Below are 22301 nucleotides of genomic sequence, written 5' to 3'. Positions count from 1 at the left end.
TTGTTCAGCCTGGAAGAGAGGAGGCTCCAGGGATACCTTGGAGCCAATACAAACTTAGGAACTCTGGGTCCTGGGTTAAGAAATCCCATGCCAGGGAGCTGCATCACAAACCCAATGGGACCCGCTGCCTGCCTCACCATCATCTTAGGCTACAGATCAGTTCTAACTTTGGGCAGGAGTCTCACTGGGCTTCTGCCAACATAAACATAGGCACCATGCTCTGAGGCACAGAGCCTGCTGTGGATTCAGGAGGTGCTGTGTCAATTAAAGCACCCCTTGAAGCACAAACATATCAGGAAAACCCAGAATTGTACATTTTGGAAACTGGGGGATGTGCTGAAGGATTGCTGTTCTTAGTCATATGCCAGGGCATCTGCTATGAGCTACTGTTAGAAACAGCATAAGGGGCAAAATGAAATTAAGATAGATTACCAAGTTCTTGGGGAAAAGAGAATCTTGAAAGTTCACAGTCAACTTTCATAGTATTCTGTTTATGGAAAAACCTCCAAACAACTATCTTGCGCATCCAATCTCGTGACATTGAAGCACTAAGACCAGCACTAATGGCTGCTTTGAGCATTCTACTGCTTTTATGCAAAATGACACCATTCTGCTTGCAGTTGGCAAGAGGAAGCACTGCAGCTGGAGCTACAAGGCTTCTCAGGAGCAGGCCAAAAGCAGGAGATGCAACCATATTAGTGCTGACCCTCAGATGTAGCCTTGAGCTACCCTCTAGCACACAGCAAGGAGGAGAGAGAACCTCACCCTGTACCCTCTGCACAAACAGAGCTTCTCCAGCTGCATCTTACTGAAACTGCTGTGGTTCATCTGGCGTAGGTGGAAAAGCCCAGATAAAAGCCCAGAGCAGAGGGCTTTGTGACATCTGTAACTAGGTTACCCAAAGGCTTTGAAATCATGGTAACAAAAGCCACAGCGATCCCTAGCAGCACATCTGGAGCTCAGTCATTCTTCAGTAGCAGAAAATCAAGCTAATGAAACCTAAATATTGTTCCTTGACTTAAAATATCATCCAACGTCTTAAAGCAGATTACAGATGCCAGCTGATGATCTTATCTCACATCAAGCCAGGACAGTGCACAGCTGGGGTGGCTCTTCCCATCTTCATCACTTCTCCCTCATGAATGCTGTCAGAGTCCATCTGGCCATGGTAACTGGGACAGATGGGCAAGGAGAATATCCACCTTGTATTCCGTGAGGGATGGATCTGGTCTACATGATGCCCAGGCACCAGTGATGGTGTGCAGGCCTCCTAACAGACACACAGATGCTAGGGAGTGACTTTGAGTGTTAGCAGTACATGTGAAGGCTTTTTTGAAGCCCATCACTGCCTAGATACTGGTGCCTAGAAAATAAAGTCTAATCTTTCAGGATCAATTAGCCACGTTAACCAGAGCATGTGAAGAAATAAAATGGGGGTGTACCTGTACTGGTGATTTTGTTTTTGGAAAGTGCTGGTGAATTTGTGATCCATGATCCTCAAGAACTGCTGAAACAGAGGTGGGTTCTGATTGTTGAAGAGCACGTAAGACCTGACTTGGTGTGTTTGTGGGTAAAAGTACTGGGAAGGCATTAGGCAAAGAGAAATCAGGTATGCAACATTCACAAGGGAAAAGAAACTCAGCAGAGGTATCTTTCTTTTCCCATCTGAGAAACTGAACACTTGATCTCCTGATGCCTCCTATGCTCTGCCTTATGACACAGAAAGCTTGTTCCCCTGGTCACTCTGTTAATAAGCACTGATGGGAAAGAAAAGGGGAGTGAAGTTATGGTTAATGAGGCTTCTGTGACACGGTTTGCTGGCGTGGGGAACTGCATCTCGTAGAGTCTCAGGCTGCACATTCCACATCTGCCAGCCAGTGACTGAGGCTAGAGCTCTAAATGGAGGCTGGAGTTCTGGGACAGGTCTGGCCCCTTGGAGCATGATGAAAGCTACACAAGCATAATTTGATCAGATATACAAGCCCCAGAAGCTCTGTGGTTTATTCTGATTATAATCCTTGGACACTTTAGGTGAATACTTATTTCAGCCTAGAGAGATGTACCAGGTTAAGAGCAAGACTGACTTTTTGCCACAGTAACTGAGCAGATGGAAAACTGAAGCACAGTGCATTTTTCCATGTGAAGCATATTGCTGCTCATTGTGAGAAAACAGCAATTTGTCAGGCTGCTTCATTCAGACACAGGTAGGCTCAATGGGCCAAATTTTGCATGTAGTTGCTTCCCAAGAGGAGCAAAAGGCATAGCTTAGAGCTGTTGTTAAAGAGCTGAGTCATTTTACATGTTTCACATGTTTTAGGTGAAAGAGTAATGAATGGTGGTTTAGGCAGCAGGAAAACACAAACATTTATCCAGCTGTTCCAGAAAAAGCTTTTCTTCCTAAAATTGCCCAGGGTGCCCACACTTTATTTCAAAATATTTGAACTGCTAATTCTGAAGCCTCTGGCACATGCCTTGTTTCACTATTAGGTGGGTACTATGAGACCAGGAGTCCTTTCTATGACTCTGTGGGTCTCCAGCAGCAGAAATTTGACATCTGGTTGATATTATTATTCCATTACAAGATTAAATCTTCACTCCCTTGGCTTTTTTGTGGGCTCCAACACATTCCACTTCAGTGACAAATGTCCCTTGAGCCAGCAGTGCTTTGACAGGGTGGGAGGTACCCCTGCAGAGGGACTGACAAATGGTTTCCATGAGAAGTTTAAGTACCCTCAGGGAGCAGACAGAATTTCTGCATGAATATCAAGATGAAAAGGAAACCCCCAAATTGCAAGGGATTTGTGGCAAAAAACCAAAAGGTTCCTCCCCAAGCAACTGAAATTGCATGTGACATTACAGACTTGCATAAGACATTGCAGCAGCTCAGACTCACAGGTTGCCTCAAAAGTGGAAGCAGGCTACAATAAAGCAGCATGTTCTTGACCTTCTGAACAATTTCTACTTCCTTTTGTAACAGAAGCAAGAGCTCCTACTGGGTTCAATCCAATCATTCCAGTGGAAATTTGAGACCAAATGAACCTGCTTCATATGAGTTTGCCAAACCCAGGCTAATAGCAGGATTATTCACTAGCCCAGAGTGCATAAGGATCACACCCCAACAATGCTTTAAAGTATGCTGGTGGTCAGGATGATAATATAGGATAATGGCTCCTTTCACTTTAGGATCTCCAAATACTTTACAGATGTGAATGGAGAAGTGCAAAGCAGAATTTCCCAGCCCCACTTTGCTGAGAACTTTCAGGGGCATTACTGTGTTCAAGGAATTCATCCTGGTTAAGGGAAATAGAAAAGCAGGGACAGGGGCCCCAGGAACTTGATTACCAATACTTGGATGAAAGCATTAGACATGACTTCACAGCCTCCCAAGATAAGAGTTCATTGTTTCATGGTCTTCTCCCTTCAATGTGGAGATTAGCTCATGTAAACTAAACACAGGAAAATAACAGCCAATCCTTCCTTTCCAACAGCAAGCACAGAAAAGGCAAATTGTCTTTAGTGGGTGCAATGAGCTTTGCATTTAACACCACAAGCATAAATCTCAGAGCAAAATTTATGATGGCTGAGACCATAATCTGCTTTCTCATTCTATTGTTCCTATCCTATCATCAACACCAACACTGCAATACCCCCATGGTCTTCTGGCCAGAAAAAAAGCAGGATAGAGTTTCCCTGAAGGATTAATTAGTGACTAAAATGAAAATAAACAAAACCCCCACAAATCAACCCTGATGACTCTTAAATTGTTTCTACTTGTCTCTTGTGATTTCCTAGTTGTGTTTTACCAGCTTTCTAGCCTCTAAGAATTTCGTCCCACTAGATAATACACAAAGCACTTAACATAATACTACAATGTAATCAAATGACATTTATCAAATGTCTTTTGTCCTATCAAATAATTTACCTTCTTTATCAAATATAAAGAAGGTTCAGCTGTGACTGGATAGTTCTCTGCATTTCTGTCCCTATTTCCTCCACCACTGCCAGCAGGGCAGTCCCACCATGTGCAAATGCATCCTTGTCAGTGGATGGGCAGGTGCTGTGTCAGACACTGCTCATGGTGCCTCCTGCCTCCAGGGAGACAGGGAACTGTGAGGTGGTGACACATGTACCACCTGCTCCCTCCCCTCTGTGCAGGAGCACACACACATACAGCTGCCTGGACACAGAGGAAGGGTCAAACATAGCTCCTTCCCTGGGAAGAGAAGACAGGCAGCAGCTTGGCAATCAGGCAGAGGCTGCAGCCCTCTACTGCTCCTTATCAGTATCATCTGTGGTTTTAGGAAAGGCAAAAAAAGTTTTCCAAATATGAGTCTTTTTCCCTTAACAATTGAGCTCACATTCCTTCTTATGATAATCTCTTTGGATAGTCATGGAGAGTTTAATACATTTTCTTTTATTTTTCAGAGAGAGGTGCACAGGGCTGAGGTGTAGTTCTGCTCTTCCCATATTAAACTTCCTGGTACATCAGAGACCCTCTATCCCAGTTAGTGAGTATGAAGGGAAGTATGCAGCTGGTCTGTCCCACACTTAAAAGGACAGTGCTTATAATCCTGGCCTTCTCATTCCACAGACTTAAATGCCAGCAGGAAAATTCCTATTTTTGACAAAGCCATAGAGAGGCAGTCTGCATACTCCACTAAGTGTGAAGGAACATGCCATTTCCATTTAGATGATTTCCTTCACAATGGCAAGAGCTAGAAATTTCCTCTCTAAAGTGTAAACAAACCAAAGTTTAGGTTCTGACTATGCTGAATGAGGCTCATAAATACATGACAGAGGCCAGATCCAGCCCACAGGACATATGTTTGACACCTCCGGCCTATGTGGATAGGAAATGCTTATAAATAGTCAGTCCCAGTTCTCTGGAGACAAATATTTTTGACACAGAGTGTTCAAGCACAAAGAGTCATTTGCAGACCACCCAGGAGACTTGCATTGAAATGACCTTCCTTTGCTTGGATGATCAATTATACTGATGTTTATTTCAGGAGTTGCAACATTTGTTCTGAAATGGAAGCAGCCCGGAGGAGCCATGTATATAACCCCACTTACTTGTTGGTAACTGCCTGCATAAACTCATCCATCAGCTCGTCGTACTGCTTCCCACGAACCCTCTTGTGTTTCAGTCCAATATACAGTGGATCATTCAGGAGAGCCTAGGACACAAAGCAATTCTGTTGACATCTCTTCTGCAGACGGACAGAGATTTATGTCCCAGCCTACCAAAAATTTTTGTCTGATGAAGTCATATTACTTTTACTTACTATGCCAGCTCACACGTCTCCTCCCAAGCAGGAAGTGTTTCTGTAGGAAGCTGTGGCCTATCTTTTAGCATAAATAAAGTCAGAGGGATGCAACAGCTCTTGACTGCCATAGGAAATGGAGCTCTGCATCCCCAGAACATCTCTACCAAAGGCTCTCTGCCAAAGCGCCTACTCTCAGTGAATAAAACTGACCCTGTGTGGGGGTGTTCACTGTGCATTCAGTTCTTAATTTTGCATTGAGGGCAGGACAGCTGTTGACCACTAACAGTGCTTTGTGCAACGAAGACCATCTGATGTAACTTGAAATGATTTGCCATTTAGGCCTTCTGAGTGACAGCACAGACCACAATCACATGGTAGAATGTTCCCAAGCCCTGCACCTGCCTAGCACTCACCTCAATTATCTGGCAGGTATAAAGTCAAGGTATTTTCATACAACAGATTAATTTAGATTTTGGTTCTCAATAGGAACATAAATTCACGCCATTCCTCCAAGGTGTTAAGTCAACATCCACAACTCACCTAAAAAGGATTGGCTCAGCACGGAAATTACAGGACAAACACCGGCAGGAGGCAGGTAGGCCAACACTTCTGAGAGTCACTGCAAAGGAACTCCCCTTCCAATTTCAGGAACCAAACTATCCACATGAGGGGAGGATGACCCATCTCACATTTATTGTCCTGCAGCCATATAGCCCTAAATACTGGCAGGTATGCTAATATCAGATCTGTTTTTACAGCCACAGCTGTTTTCCCTTCGAAGGAAAGATGAAAGAGGTTTCCCTGTGAGTTTGATACATTAGGGCTCTGCAGGGCCACGAAACAGAAAGGAGACCCATTTGCATAACTTCCCTGATTGCTCCTACAGCACTGTGTGCTCTGGGCCCTGTTCACGGAGCACAAAATTCTGCCACAGACAAGCTGAGAAATGCCAGGCTCTGAAAAGAGACTGATTTGCTGAAAGTGTACACAAAGTATTATGTGTACACAAAGATTGTCAGGAGGATAAGTTGGCAACTGATGCTAAAAATATAACACAATGGCTGTATTTACTGAGTTCTACCTGAGGTTCATGTATTAGCAACAGTCACACTTGGCTCACCAGATGTTGATGGGCAGAAATGAACAGGATGAATGCATATGAGAGGTATCTTATTAATGCACTGATAAACAAGTTTACTTGTGAGGCAGGATGCTCCTAGGATGTGCTTAGAGTTCAGTTAATCTGGGTTTATGTGCAAGAGAATGCCATTAAATAAATAAGCAAACAAATTACTCATATGGTGAGGAGATACATTGTTCATATTGCTGGAAAACAGCAGCTTCTATATGTTAACCCCAGATGTGGAAACTGCCATCACAGAGAAGTTCCTAAAGACATAAATTACATCTAATCTTGGGTGGAGGAAAAAGAGTCCAAGACTGATTCTCTAAATCCCTTCTTCTGATGCCATCTGACCCTTGCAGAGGCCTAAAAATCACTGGTGCCAGTTTGGATTTTAGTGCCCACTGTCAGCTGAGACAGAAGCAAGATGGACATGCCCGTCAGGTGCTTTTCATGGGAAGAGCACTTTTACCCAGGTCCCTCTGGGAGAAGCTTCAGCTGGGAGGCTCAAAGCACTGGTGGTGCGCAGATCAGCACGGAGGACAAGGAAGAGATGAAGGATCCAAAATAAAGTACAATGCTCTATTGACTGGAGACTGCAGTAAGTGAGAGACTGAGACACAATTCCTGCTTTAGCCTCAGGGGGTCCAAACTCAGAGTTCTCCCTTTTCAGGAAAGACCATGAATCAGGCTGAGATGAGCACACCCTGTATTCCACAAGTCCATTACAGGCTGCTATGCTAAAGGGGTAACATAATCCTGGGGCCAGAGACCAAAGAGGTAATTGAGATTCTCAAATGTCAGTTATGGGCACTGATTTTGCATTCTTTCATTCTTTTCAAGGGTCCAATGTGAGAAGCTTGGGGCAGGACTGAAAGAGATGTAGAAAATCTAGCTGTCCAGTGCGCATCAGCATGTCTGAAAATGTCAGCATTAATTCGTCTTTATACACAAACTCAAAGCTCTTATACCCCAGATTTTTCATGTCCCTCAAGAAATGTGTGTTTGGTTTGGGGTCATGTGAAGCACAAGTAAATTTTACAAAAATGGACAAGCCAAGGCATCACAAATCGCTATAGGATATTAACTTTAAAAAGACATCCTCACAGATGTCCATTCTGGCATTGCTGAAATGTTTCACTTTGGCCTTTCTGAGCCAGAGTCATAAGGCAAGAATCTGCAAACAGATGGAGTCCTCTTGCTTGGTTATCGTGTGCAGTAACATGTGTAATCTAACAAAACAGTGACATTAATCATTCCCAAACCACTCACCAGGGATTCTCCATTTCTGGAATATAGTCATCTCTACACAGACATGAATATCTGCCTGTTCCCTCACAATTACCAGTGGAACAATCATTCTGGGACCTCCTGTACGAAGCCTGTCAACTCACCTTGCCATGCTGAAAGGTGGAGCTGAGCTTTCAGCTCCAGCTGGTAACTCTGAGATTGAGTCTTTTCACCAGGGGACCATGAGTCTATTTGGTGCTTATTTCAGTTCCCCACAAGGAAAAAAGGTTCTCATGCATCAAACCAGAATTAAACCTTCCCATTTTTCTGCAGTGCTGGTCTAGCCATCATCTCATTTTGGATGTCTCCAGTCTTGTCTCCACATTTAGGAAACTGGCACCAGTTAAGCACTAATCTTGATTCTTTATTCCCCATGTCAGATTAATGAAAAATTGTCTTACCTCGTTGTCTGTGCCAACATCCAGCAGGACAGGGAGGCATTGTTGTGGGTTAACTCCACCACAAGCTGTGTACAAAGCGAGCTTTCCAACTGGGATGCCCATGCCATAACTTCCTAGGTCTCCTAAACCAAGAATCCTCTCTCCATCTGTCACCACAATAGCCTAGGAGGATCAAAAGACACTTGTTTGGGGTTACCAAGGCTCTAGAAGCAAAACCACTGTTTCCACACTGATGCCACTTTGCAGATGCACTGTGCAATGGATATTTGCTCCTTGTCCCTGACAGCATGTTAATTAGCTGTCAGCAGCAGGAGGCTGCTCATTTTTCGGGGTAGAGAAAGTGTGGTTAACAGGAAGCAGCTCACAGTGTGGGACAACAGCAGCTCTGCTGGAGAATACTTCAATTCACTGTAACAGAGCCCAAGCAGCATGGCTTTTTGTGCATCCCCAGCTGTACTACAAGAAGTATCACAAATGAGATCTGGCCTTGATTTTTTTCATCTTTGTTTCTGAAAGAATAAAGTGTGCTTAGGTACTGCATCTGTGGAAGAAACGTATTTCAGTGTCCTTTCTTATTCAACATAAACTATACACATATTAGAACTTTTTGCTATTTGTTTTTCCTTTTGAGTCAATGTGAAGTGTCAGCAATGAGAAAGTCTCTTTTTGGGTGGGCTCCATCTGGTTTTGGGTGTGTGCTCACTTCTTTACCACGTCCAGAGGATACAGTTGGGATTGAAAGGCAGTAATGGGAATAGGGAAAGCAGCAAGCATATGCATTGCTACAGGTTTATCCTGAAATTAAATTGAGTTAATATTCCAACTATGCAGAGAATATTAAAACAAAATTAAGTTCTAATGAATCAAAATATTTCTCTGGAGCACTGATCCCCTTTCATCCAAATAAGTGTTCTCAGGCAAACCTAAAAACCTTTCAATAGCATTTAGATATCCATCAGAGAGAGAAAAATTCTTCAGCCTAGGATGTGCTGCAGCACTCTATAGTTACCAAAGCTCCTGAAGGCAACACTGACAAATGAATCAGAACAGCAAATACAGCATGGGAGAAATGTATTGCTATTGGTAAGAGAGGAGGAACTGGATTCACATTTGTTTGTGGCTCTTTGGATTTGAAAAACACCCCCAAAGAGCACAGTTTCTGTGAGCACCTGATACACAAGGACGTTAAAGTAATGTTTTTATTTGCTCATGTTCATATGATCAGAACTCAACAAATAGGACATTAATCTCTGGCTGAGCAGGGCAGATCCTTCTACCTGAAGGTAGGAGGCTACAGGTTTAACAGTTAGGAACCTGTTTTCTATTTTCATCTGTGATGCAAATTTTCCTGATGACTCTAGTGAAGTCACTGTATAAAGGTTAGGTGTGCAGTTTATGACAGCCATCTAAATGGTTTCTAAACTAATTTGACATCTGATGGGGAGAGACAGAAACCTCCAGAGATCATCTCTTCTCTCCAGCAGCTGTTTGGGAACAGATGAATTTCTCTTTGAAAAGCTCAGCTCCCTCTTCACTGGCACTGCAGAAGTACTCACAATATGAGACTAGGCAGCTGATATTAACTAAGATGACTCTGGGACTCAGGCTGTACCCAGTTAACCAGTGCAGGTTTGCAGTGCCTCAGTAGCAGGCAGGTGGCCCAGCAGAGTGATCCAAAGTGCTACACTGATCTTCAAGCTGCCAAGTCAATGCAGAGAGGCAAGTGCTGCTGTTGGCATTCCCAGTTTTCTGCACTGATTGCACAAGGTCAGCCTTTACAGGGTGAACTGATACTCTACATTGAGTGAAGCAGCAGAAAACACTCCATGGGAAGGATTTTGAGCAGCCCTGTACACCAGCAATCCTGGTGGGGATTCAAGATCCTGAGTGCACTTCAGGGCAGGAATCCCACAGAAAGAGGGAGGAATGAAGGGAGGCAAGGAAGGATGGAAGGCCAGTGCAGTAGCTTGCATGGCAGCACACTTGTCTTGGAATAAAATACATGTTTCTTCACAATCCTCACTTTAAGTGGCTTGAATTCATAGCTGCCAGGATGACACCCATCCTGTATGATTCTTTGCATTCTTTTTGCTTTAGCTGGGCCATTGTGAAGAAAAGAGTACAGATTAAGGAACCAGAGAGAAAATTGTCATGGGAAGGCACTCCTGAGGATGGCCAGCACTTCATCCAATATATTTCTTCATGTCAGGATTCATTAGCCATCCTGGAAGAGACACAAAACCCCCACATTCCCACGTAAGTATGACCAGAAATGGTTTCTTCTCACTTGTTCTGCTTCTGGTACTATGGTTCTTTCAAGGCAGCCCAGCTTTGACAGGAGGGTTGAAGGTGGCTCATTAGAGCTTGGCTGAAGCTTTGCTAAGCTAAGCAGAGCAGCAGCACCCTTCCACACCTTCCAGGCAGAGGATTCAGGGTTTGGCCCAGATTTCCCATTTCTACGGTAAGCACTATTGCCATGAAGCCTTAATAAGCCAAATCCGATGAGCAGAATGTGGGCAGCATCTCCAGGTATTTCTGCACTGTCTTTAGTGGGTGGTGTTCAATAGTGGGGGGTGTTCAGCCTTTAAAAACAACCAACAAAACTGGGTCCCTCCAGGGACTTAGGCACAGTCCAGGTGCCTCCCTACTTATCTCAAAATCTTGAGTGTTCCAGTTCAGACATGAAGTCTGTGCACAAAGACGCAGGGAACCTGTGCTGCTGAAATGAGCTGCCTTTGTAGTCTGGCAAACCTGGAAAGTAGATAGTCTGAATCTCTTTCATGGACCATTGCCTCTCCTATGGTCTGTTTTGGGTGCCAGAGGGGCTGTTTCAGCAACAGCCTCTAATCTTTCTGTGCCAGTTTCCCCATCTGCAAAAACATTTCTATTAGCCATAATGAGTTCTGCTCACAGTTCTGAGTTGGAAACAAATGGAAATACTGAGTTTGTTGGACAGAACAAGGACAAAATACCTAGCCTGCCTCTCTTCTCCATGGTTCCAAACACTAGTTTGTATGACTGTGATCACTTTTTCTGAAAATATGGTAAATTTCCATTTTTTTCCCCTTAGAAATGGAAAATGCTTGCAAGATTTTCTCAGCTGCCAAACCTTTGTTCTGGGAAGAAGCAGATGATTGACAGGAAACCAAAACCCAGTCAACAGCCATGGAAATTCCCAGAAAGATGTACTTTCAGACTGATAGAATAAAGTGAGGTGACTGGCAAAACCTGTCTTAAGTGTTGACTTCATTTCATGCCAGGGACTTGCCCAGCCCCGAGCTCTAGTGGAAAACACTTCACAAGAACACTTTTTGGGTGGGGTGTCAGTAATATTTTCAGCTGCTGGATATCAAACATGATTTGCAGGGTTGCCAGAGTTCTTGATGCTGCATGACTCACTGGACTTGGGAAGGAGTCCTACAAGCATGTTAATTACAGAGATATTGTAAAGAGCTTTGGTACAAGTTAGCCACACAATTCTTCAATACACATATCTTACTTTTTCACTAGGGCCCCTATTCTGTACACTTTTATTAATATGCACATTTTTTTTTCACTGACCATGATCCTGCTACCTCTGAAAAAGTCATTCTTGACTGCATACATACATGACAGAGTCTCTGAAGTCCCAGCTTGACTGGAAATTGAAACTGAAGTTCAGCCTGAAAATTGTCTGAGGAAGAAAAGCATTCTTTGCTTGTCCTTTTATACAGCCAGTTCTGTAAATTATGCCAAGCAGTTCCACTAAATTTTGCACCAAACTGCCTGTAATTTCCCAGTCCACAGAAGACATGCTACATACCTTAACATTTTCTTCAGGCCAAGAGTTTAGCATTGTTGCAATATGGCCTCTGTCATGGATGGTGATAAACAATCCCCTAAGAGAGGAAAAGAAAAGGAAAGAAAGAGAAGAAAAATAAGCCTTGTAATAAAACTAGTAACTCCAAGATAAAAGAAAACAGGTGAGCTTGAAAATGGAGGGATGTAAGCTGCTGAGTACAAAACCAGGCAACTCACTGACACAAAAATGAGACCTCCAGAGACTGCTAATAGCAAGGAAAATTCTCATTTTCAAACCAAAAGGCTCAACATCCTTAATGGCAACTTCATTGAGCAGCCATCAGTGTTGAACATTTTACACCTGTGAAACATCTTTGCTTCAAGGAGCAAACTCTGCCTTAGAGCAGAAGAGTCTTCTAGTTAAAACAATTTTGATAAATGCAGTGGAGGCTGATGGTCTTACCATAAGCCTTGTTACTCATTCTTTCCTGAGGAGCTTATAGCTCCTGGCCATCCAGACAGTGAATGCATGAACCTTCTCACCCAGCTCCCAGGGTCAATGATGGGGATGGCTACTGCAGAGCTAGATGTTTTGGGTCACCTCTCTAGTCCACAGAACTCCAATCCAACTGGATCAATATCTGCCATGACATTTGCTTTGATCAAGCCAAACCTGCCCTTGTGACAGTGTTTCTTTTTTCCCCATTAATATCTGATCCCAGATTTTGACATGCACCAAGTGAAAATCATGAAAAATTACGAGAAGTGAAACAGAAAATCAAATGTTTGGGTGTAACTTCAGAGTGAATTGTTTATATAGAAAATAACATAGCTGATTGCAGTAAGGTTAATCACTTCTCAATGCAAAGGTCTTCAGGGTTTAAACAAAAGTGCCTTCTTTTAAAATAAAATTAGGATCTGGAAGAGATTGTTTTTGAAACATGTTTTAGATTTGTGGCTTCTTTTTTTTTTGCCTCTCTGCTGTTGTTATCAAAAAGAGTATCTATAGCAGGGATTCTTTCAATACCCAGGACAATATTATTTACATTGACTGATCTCTGCTCTGATACTCTGGGGTTTTGCTGAAGTTCCTTTTAGGCTGTACTGACCTCAAAAGAAGCAACCTGTCCTCTATACCTATGTCAGGGAAAATTGCTTACATTGCTCACAGTGCCATCTAATCAGTGCAAATCAAAGGTTCTAACTTGAGGACTCCCCTTAGCAGAAGGATGCAGCCATTTTCCTTGCCTTGTTATCTGCTCACAAAAGCAGGAGTTGTGCCAGCAATTAGTAACAGTTGGAAAAATGGATTTTTGTTGCTTACATCTCTCAACTATTGCTCCGCCCCAGAAAGTTCAGATCCGGTCACGGTTTGGGCTTCTAATGTGAAACATTAGGGAGAAGAAGCTTGAAAACAACTTCCATTGTAAGGCCACATGAGTGATGGATAATCAAACGTAATTGGGCTACTCACTCTGGCAAGGGCTTATCTCACATGACTCTTCTAGGGGACAGATATCTTCCCACAGTCAGCTGTGGGATTCCTAATGAAAATGCCCTTTACTTCGAAAAGAAGAAAAATAAAAGTGCTGACTTCAACACTGATCAAGTCACAATCACACAGACGGATCAGAAAGGCAAAAAGGAAAATAACATTTCATTTATTCAGTGTAATTCTTTAACACTGTGCCAATAACCAATGAACTAATCACATACACATGGCTTGCCTCAAAGGCAGTATTCACAGATGTCAATCTTCATAAAAAGGGAGTACTGTACTGCTGCCATCTATGTTTAGAAAGCAGTCATTAACTGGGAATTAAAAGTGCAAATTAGTAACATCCCTGTGTATATTTCAGGTTGTGATATGCTGCTAGGAAGAATGCTATTGTTTGAAGGTAACATTTTCCATACATAATGAAGACATCTATTAAGTGTTTAGCTGTGTGCCTCATACATTTGCATCTCTTCAGTACTGAAGGGAGTCCACCAGCTACTTAACCTTTGAAAAACATCTTGAGCTCACAGCAGAAGCTGAACCCAACCGTCTACCCACTGCAGGTCATGCAGCTCAATGGAACTGAGAGCTGTTTCACATGAAAGTGGAGAGGGCAGCTACCCAATGCCCCTTGATTCTGACTCTTGAATTGGGAGGGAAGTGGTCTGGTCTTCAATCCCTGCTCGGGATTTGCCAGCAGAGAGAGTTCAGCTCGGGTCTTCCAAAATTTGATGACTACTTTCACTCTGCTCCTTGGGAGTAGGACTCTCACAGCTGCCATCAGATTGCCTTGGCTTAGATAGCCTGGTTGGTGACTGAGAACTAAGCACGGAGAGACAGCCATCCAGAATTTGTGTTTCCTTCCTTAATATTATGTATTCAATGCTAATTGCTCCTTACTTTACTTCAGGCAAAATCACATGGTTCATTTTAGACTAACACCCTAATGGCACTACCAGCTCTGCAAGGGAAACCATCAGGAGGAGCAGAAATGAGGATCCATGGGGAAAAGTGGGGAAAGTGACCTCTCTCAGTGACACATCAGGAAGTGGGCATGTATCTAAGCAAGCCTCGTATTTTACTAATGCTGAATCTGAGAGCCAAGGGCCCAGGTTCAATAAAACACCTACATTTCCAATGCCTTTAGGCACCAGCTGAAGCAAGTCCCTGAATCTGGTTGAGGCTCTGTGGCCTCCCATTAGGTGTTCAAGCATTCAGAAGGGGATCCTGGTAGTAGTGAGTTGGAAATCCCTTTGCAGATGGAATATGCAATGACCAATTCTGACAGGCAGTTGAGCAAATTTATGCTATTTTTGAGACGCAAAGGGAAACAGACACATCAGACTTCAGAGTCCGGGGTCACAGGTATGTGCTCATTTTGTATGACCCCCAGGAGAGTTGTGCTCTCCCTCCTGACAGCACCTTACCCACAGAGATGAGCCGGCCAATTCGTTAAATAAACATGCTCCAAACTGGCAGAGGGTTTATCTGTCCAAAAATCCCTTCTGCAAGACAGGCAGAAGGAACAGACAAGCTCCACAAAACCAAACTCGGCAAAAGCTTTGCTGATGAGTGAACAAGGAGGAGTAGCAGCCAGGTTTGTCCCATGGACACAGAAACACTTTACTATGAGGGTGGTGAGGCACTTGAACAGGTTGCCCAGAGAAACTGTGGACACACCTTCCCTGGAGGTATTCAGGGCCAGGTTGGATAGCCTCAAGCAAGCTGGTCTAGTGGAATGTGTCCCTGTCCATGGCAAGGGGGTGCTCTACATGATCTCTCATCATTTCCAACCCAAACCATTCTATGGTTCCATGATTATAGGAGAGGTAACAGGAGCAAAAGCTTATTTGTGCCTTTAAGAACAGCAAGGTAGAGCTCTGAATACTAGAGGAACAGAATAGCCTATGTGGACCAGTAAGTAAGAAACATCCAAGGGGCAACAAAATGAATTAACTTAATTTTTCTGTGGAAAAGATGCAGCCTAAGCCTTCTAAAGGAGAAATGAAATCTCAGCAACCTTTAACATCTTTATTCTGCCTTTATCATCATGTCTGCTCAAACTCACTTGGGATTACAGTTGATAAATTGCTTCAGAGAAACAAGAAATGAAGCAGTTTTCCTTTAATCTCCTTGGCACTCAATAACAAGGATTCAATTAAAATGTAAAGCTAAAAATGTAAGTAATTTTGATCAAGTCACGTAACACAGGCATTCTGTGGGGCAGAGATACAATGTTTTTCCAGACCAGAAAACTCACCTGTGCCCAGGAACCTGCCATTCTACATGGGCTTAGTCATGCATGGGGACAAAATTACAAGAACTAGAGTTTAGTAAAAATTAACTACCTCAGCAATTTCAATCCGGAATGCAGATGCTGTACCATTACTTCTGGTTAAATAGTAACCTTCAGAGAGCTGTTAGCTCCGTGGGGGTAATTAAAAGCAGGGAGTGCTTCAGCCTGCGTTCATTAGGGTTTCAGAGCTGCAGTCTCATATTCAGTCCTTTAACATCACAGGTTTCACTACAGCTGCCTTTGGTTAAGGTGGAAGTCAGACTAGATTTTATTGTGCCACTGAGCACATCTGTAAGAGTCCGGGAAACTTCAAGGAGGGTTACAGCTTCTTAATTTGTCACCGAGGCAGTATTTCTGTCTGGATGTCAGCAAGTCCAGTCAAACTGTCTGAACTGGACTGCAGGATCTAAAAAACTGCAGGTCACTGCAGAATCCATCAAAAGCCTTGAGTACATTCACCTACAAGGCCTTTTTTCATCCCTAAGCCAGGGCCATTATCTTTTCTTTTCTGGTTTTATCCTGCCTGAGTTCATGACAGTACTCTGGGACTTCCAAAGACACACAATGTACCATGTGAACCATAAGAAGAATCCTGCTCTAAGCCCCAGTACTGGTTGGATCTTGGCCATTCTGAAGGCATTCTGGAAGTCCCACAATGGCAACAATCCCTTAACTACAAGGCACATTATAGAAAAATTCAGAGACAAAGAAATCATGGCACATTTGATACCTAGAGGAAGTGGTACTAGATATTAGTACCACTTAGTACTAGATATTAGATGGCTTTTTGGAATAACATTTATATTTTTTACAAGGACTTGTAGTGATAGGACAAGAGATAATACCTCTTTCAAACTGGAACAGAGCAGGTTTAGATTAGCTATTAGAAAGAAATTGTTTACTGTGAGGATAGAGAGGCACTACAACATGTTGCCCGGAGAGTTTGGGGACTTGCCATCCCTAGAAGTGTTCAAGGCCAGGCTGGATGGAGCTTTGAGCAATCTGACCTAGTGGAAGGTGTCCCTGCCCATGGCAGGGAGGTTGAAACTAGGTAATCAATAAGGCCCCTTTTAACCCAAACCATTCCATGGTTCTATGATTCTTTTAGACATTTGGGAAGGAATTAGTTTTAACAGGTCTCAGATATCAGAAAAAAAGAAATATCCATTAATCCTTTCATTCAGTAAGAAGTTACTTCATCAAAAAGGCTAAGCAGTGTTCCCCTTTCTGACAGTCCTGGTTAGCAATGCTGACTTGGGAGCTATTTCCCATTAGAAACAGCAGTGGAGCCAGCAGTGCTATCTCTAAAGCGCTATTGTTTGTTTACAGAGAATGTTCACTCCCCAAGCACAGAGGGGAGTGAAAAACATTATGCAATCCATCCTCACAGCTCTAAATCTCTCCTCACTTCCCTCCTACCCAGAAGTCTCTCTCCCTTTCCTAATGGCTTTTCCTTGGCAATTACCAATGCTCCTGTGGCTATGCTGGCAACCCTCCTGGTGTAGTCTTGCCCCACTGCTGCCTCTGACGTGAAATCAAACAGAAATCCACTGCAATCAAATGCAATCAATGCCTTTGCTTCATCAAGCTCCATGTAAAATCTCTTTGGCCATTGCTGTGCTCTTCTTCCAATCTTGTCCTGTGCTGTGGGTTTGGGCAGCATTCCTATGACTTCAGTTATCTGTTTACATCTATAAAATTAATGGCCTCTTTACACTTACCATATATGAGTAACATATATGTTACTCAGCAATTATATCCACCAGTATTCACTGGTAAAAAGCCACAGAAGAGCAGAACAAATGATGGCACTGATCACTGATGTCTATACTAGCATGAAGCAAAAGGGCATCACTCTTTGATTCACCTGAACTTCCCTTACAGGCTGAGACTAAAGATGCTTGCATATTTATGATCTGTGGAGGAAAAGAGAAACCACCAGAAGGATGTCAAAAGCTCCTAAGTTGACAGGACTTGAAAAACAAAACCCCTCCCACTCAACTATTGCAGCTTCATCCTTCTTCTCCTTGCTCACTCCTCCAAAGGATCTCTCTCTGAAGAATAAGATACTCAGTATTTGCACAGTGTGATCCAATATTTATTGACACTGCAATGGTCAGGCTTGCTCAGGGTTTGCAAATTCCACATGCTTTCTGCACAGAGATCAGGCCATCAGCCTTGTTTATTCACAAAAGAGGTGTCTTCTTTAATGGGCTACCAGGCTTTGCCTTATGTAACTCCTTGTTCCTGAGAAGAGGAACTGAGGAAGGGAACTGGATTAAAATGGTAGCTAAGGTCCCTAATTCTCTAGATACTTCTCAGCCAGCCAAGGGAGGGTCCTTCCAAGGAGTCTGGCTCCCTGTGTGTATGCTGCCATTGCCGTTCAGTGAATTGCAAGACTAAAGGCAGCAAAACTCAAGCTTTGTTTGATTTTCTTTGCATTTATGACCTTCTAGTCTGGTTGCTATGAGGGGAACTTGCTCCACAAGTGAGGAGATGATAAAAACTACCGTGTAAGTTAATGTTAAGAAAATGCACATATTCCCAATACTTATATCAGACAAGCAGGCATCATGAGCAAGTGCTTCTATCTGGATAGGAATGGCTCATTCTTGGAATACTAATAAAGGTTAAGCATCTCCACTTACAACCTGAGGGTGATGAAATTCTACTCACATAAAAGTCCTTGAGTGTTTTAACTTAATTTGGCCCGGTTTTCCCTTAGAAGACATAGGAAGTGCATGGGAAATCATTACTTAAAAAAGCTACAAACAAAAGAGATGAGTCAGATCTTTGCCAGCATCCCAGCCTGCACCAGGCTGCCGTTGGACAGTCATGAGAAAGTTGTGAGACAGCAGCCAGAAACCTACAGTGAGCTATAAGGTTGGACAGAACACAGCTCTGACAGGCATGGCACAAGCTGACCTTCTGCAGTGATCACAGCCATTCCTTACACAAAGGCACGATGCTCTCAAAACCCGGAGCAAGACTGTCTCAGAGCAACACTGAAATGCACATGTCAAAATTATTTTCACAGTGAAGAAATGAAAAACCAAGTTGGCTTGTCAGGGTGGAGGGCTGCTGACAGCCACTGCACGCCGCTCTGTGCTCTCTGCAGTCTGGCTGAATGATGCCCCAAGCCCAGCTGACTGGTGGGTGTTTTGGCTGCCCAAGGCTGCAAAAGGGACACATGCAAGGGAGGGATCAGCTGATGGACTTGGCTTTTGTTGCATACTAACCACAGAAAGCTCTCACTACTTTGCCAGAGGAACAGGCTGCAGGAGCCACTCTGGATTTAAGGCCAGTCTGTGTTAGAGATGAAATAAAATGTGGTTACAGGAAGGGTCTACATTTGGTTTATTTTCACTTTCAAAACTCATCTACAAAATTTACAGGTTGAGCAATATGAGCCTTTAGGGACATTTCCACCAACTGCACCCCCACTGTTGACTTTTTTTTTATTCTGGTCTCTGCCAGAACAGGACAAAAGGCTTCAGAACAACAAAATAAACTTTGAAATTGCTTGGCTGTTTTAGGGAGCTTAAGATTACAAATGCCTGTGGGCTACAGACTTTGGAGAGAAACTTTGTGCTAGCATGCACTGATTTGTCTAAATACAGTACAATTAATTATCAGATCGGACAAAATCTCTGTGATGATTCATCAGCTATTTTTTTTTTCAGATTTTTTTATAAAGGCCAGGAAATTTTCATTGTTTTAGGTAATTTTCTTTGTAAATTGTAGGCTGCTGACCAGTACCCTGTGGTAATAATGAAAAAATAATAGAAACCAAGCACAATCAACTATTAGTGAAATCTATACAGAGACTTACAAGGCAATAAATCTATAATTTAAAGACAGTAAGAGATTTCATTTCAAATGATCTGCAACATGAATAATTTCATTACTACTATAAATGTCCTTGCTGTTATCACCATATATTTTAGGTAGGAAACCCAAAATTCAGTGTGGAAGCCAGAAGATGCAGGCTTCAAGGTGCAACAATGAAAGATTCACTATCCACACTGGGAAATCTCCATGATCCCAAGAGATTGAGAGCTGCTAAGCTGTAGAAAACTGTCAAAGATCGGGCACAGGGAGATTAAAGTGAGCACATATGAGTGCAAGCTGTAGCTCTCCCCATGCTCTGGCACAGTCCACTCCCTGCCACAGCAGGAAGGTCCAGACCACAGCCTAAAGCAAAGCTTTTGGATCCATCTCCTATCTGCCAAATTATTAACGCCCACCACTATTTTTAGCAGGGCCTTTTTTCCCAGGAAACAGGCAATTATCCTGTGTCCTCTCATACCTGTTAGCCCATTTCAACAAATTTATCAGAAAGGCAAAGGTCTCCAAGATGTTTGTTCCCATACCCTTTTATGAAAATTACTGTTGAGATAAAGAGAAAAGATAAAGGGGTTCATGCCCTCACCACTCTGGGGAGGGGAACATAGACCTTACAATGACAATTTTCCTGACAGCTGCCCAAAAACACAATTTGCAGCTGCACACAACATGTGCTGCTTCCCACCTAGTACCTACTTTAGTACCTACTCAGCCCTTGCTAACAAAGCCTTAGAGCTCTCCTGGGCTGCAGGAATAAACAGAAGGCAGAGAAAAGGAGGAAAAAGGTGACTAGAGGGAACCAAATGAAAAACCAGAACGGTTATGGGGCAGGATCAAAAAGGTACAGATAGGAAATCAGAGGGGACAGCAAACAGAGCACTGAAAGCTGTGCTCACTGCTCCCTAAGGAAGAGGTGAGGGAATGGGAGGAGCACAAGCTGCTGTGGGGGGCTATGGTGAAGCACAGGTGGATGTGAAAAAAGGATGAAGGGGATGTGGAAAGGAACAGAAGGTTTCACAGATATGAAATGGGGACAGTGGACAGAAACCAGGAGGAATCCCGGATTTATCAGTTCTGCTAGTCAGGCATCAGCCTAAAGAATGAATATCCATTCCTAGGGGGAAGCTGATGGAGAAAGACCAGCTCAGTACTTGTTGTTATTGGTCATTATGCAGCAATGTGAAAAGGCAAGAGGGTTGGAAGCAGGTCCCCAGCGGATCTCTGCTGTCCACATTCTAGGATTAAGGCACGAGGCAAGCAGACCCATGTTGCCCTTGGCTTGTCATGAGCTGCTTTTCCCTACTGTATTCTCAATACTGGATACTCTGGTTGAACCAGAGAACAGCCAAGTCATAGCATAATTTGGGGATTAAATCCTCCTTGTTTTAAAATTAAAACTTGACAACCCCAAATTTCCCAGTGTCTTTTCCAGCAGTGGTGTTACAATACTGTTTAGGAGGGCCTCCGAGGAGGTCTGTGTGTGTGAGGGTCAGGCTGCTGGAGCCAAGGACGGGGTAAGAGCCAAGCAGGTCTGCAGTATGGGGTCTGACTCTGGCTAATCCCAGATGCCCCTTCTTGCTCATGTGCAGGAGGGAGAGGGAAAGACCAGACTGCCTTCTGTCACCCACAAATAAATTTACAGATGCAGTTTGGTAAAGACCAGGCATTGAAGGTAGACGTAAGTTTCCACCATCCAGGGATTCCACCAACCAGCAAGAGTGGGCATTTCCCAAATTCAGTAACCTTTGCTGCATTTAAGGTCATCATGCTCATGGGGTTTGATATTCTTTGTTCAAAAACAATTTCAAGTGTACGAAAATTTGACTTGGCCCTGATTTTCCTCTGCCTTTTTGGAGTTTCTGTCCTACACCTGACTGTGTGCTGGATCCTGGAAGTATCTCAGTATAACTGGAAGATTATAGGATTACAAAGAGAAACAGGCTGAGATGGTCAATCAGTGCTGTTGCTCAGTTGATTTTGACCAAGGAGCCCTTATCTGTTTCACTGCTAAGCACACAATGTATTCTGTTTTACTTGATAGTGCAGAGGTTAAGGTGGGACCGAAAACCCCTGGGAAGTTAAATTAAGTCCTACCCTGATTATATTTCCTTCCTGCGCTGTGCAAATTCTTCCAGGACCCACACCTTCCCTTTTAAAATACACTGCAGGGAGTCCCAAGAATGATTACAGAATTAGAACAAAGTTTGACAAAGAACAGAAAGATTATTTTGACAATATTAGAGAAATTAGCTTCCAGATAAATGAAATATAATTGCTTTTAGTGAATCCATCTAATAAAAAAAAATCTAACTTTTGCCATAAATTGCAGCAAATACAGAAAGTAACGGCAGCTTTTATATTAATTCTTCCATAATCAGGTCATAGAATCTTAGGCTCTTGGAACTGTTTGGTCTGAAGGGGACCTTAGAGATAATCTAACCATGGCAAACCATCTAATCATGGCAAACCTCTTGCCGTGGGCAGGGACATCTTTTCCTACACCAGGGTGCTCAGAGCCCCATCCAGTCTGGCCTTGAACACTTTCAGAGACAGGGCATCCACAGCTTCTCTGGGCAACCTATGCCAGTGCCTCATCACCCTCACAGTCAAAAACTTCATGTATCTGACCTAACCCTACCTTCTTTCAGTTTAAAACCACTGCCCCTTATCCTATTACTACATGCCCTCATGCAAGCCCCTCTCCAGCTTTCCTGGAACCGCAGGTGCTGTAAGGTGTCCTTCCCTTCTCCAGGCTGAACAAGCCCAGCTCTCTCAGCCTGTCTTCACAGGAGAGCATCTC

At 43.3% G+C, this 22301-nt stretch overlaps 1 protein-coding gene across 2 annotated transcripts in view; it reads right to left on the bottom strand.

The window, feature by feature from the left end:
- ME3 (malic enzyme 3) overlaps nt 1–22301 on the bottom strand; it is a 117262-nt gene that overhangs the window by 22655 nt on the left and 72306 nt on the right. For both annotated transcript variants that reach the window (XM_058019318.1, XM_058019319.1), the window contains exons 4-6: nt 11884–11959; nt 8082–8243; nt 5074–5177 (exon numbers count right to left, since the gene is read on the bottom strand). In XM_058019318.1, the coding sequence (XP_057875301.1) occupies nt 5074–5177; nt 8082–8243; nt 11884–11959 (342 nt within the window). The remainder of the gene's footprint in view (nt 1–5073; nt 5178–8081; nt 8244–11883; nt 11960–22301) is intronic.

Source organism: Melospiza georgiana, chromosome 2, assembly GCF_028018845.1.
Source record: "Melospiza georgiana isolate bMelGeo1 chromosome 2, bMelGeo1.pri, whole genome shotgun sequence".
In the NCBI taxonomy this organism is placed as follows: domain Eukaryota; kingdom Metazoa; phylum Chordata; class Aves; order Passeriformes; family Passerellidae; genus Melospiza; species Melospiza georgiana.
This window is presented reverse-complemented; position numbering and strand designations above follow the sequence as displayed.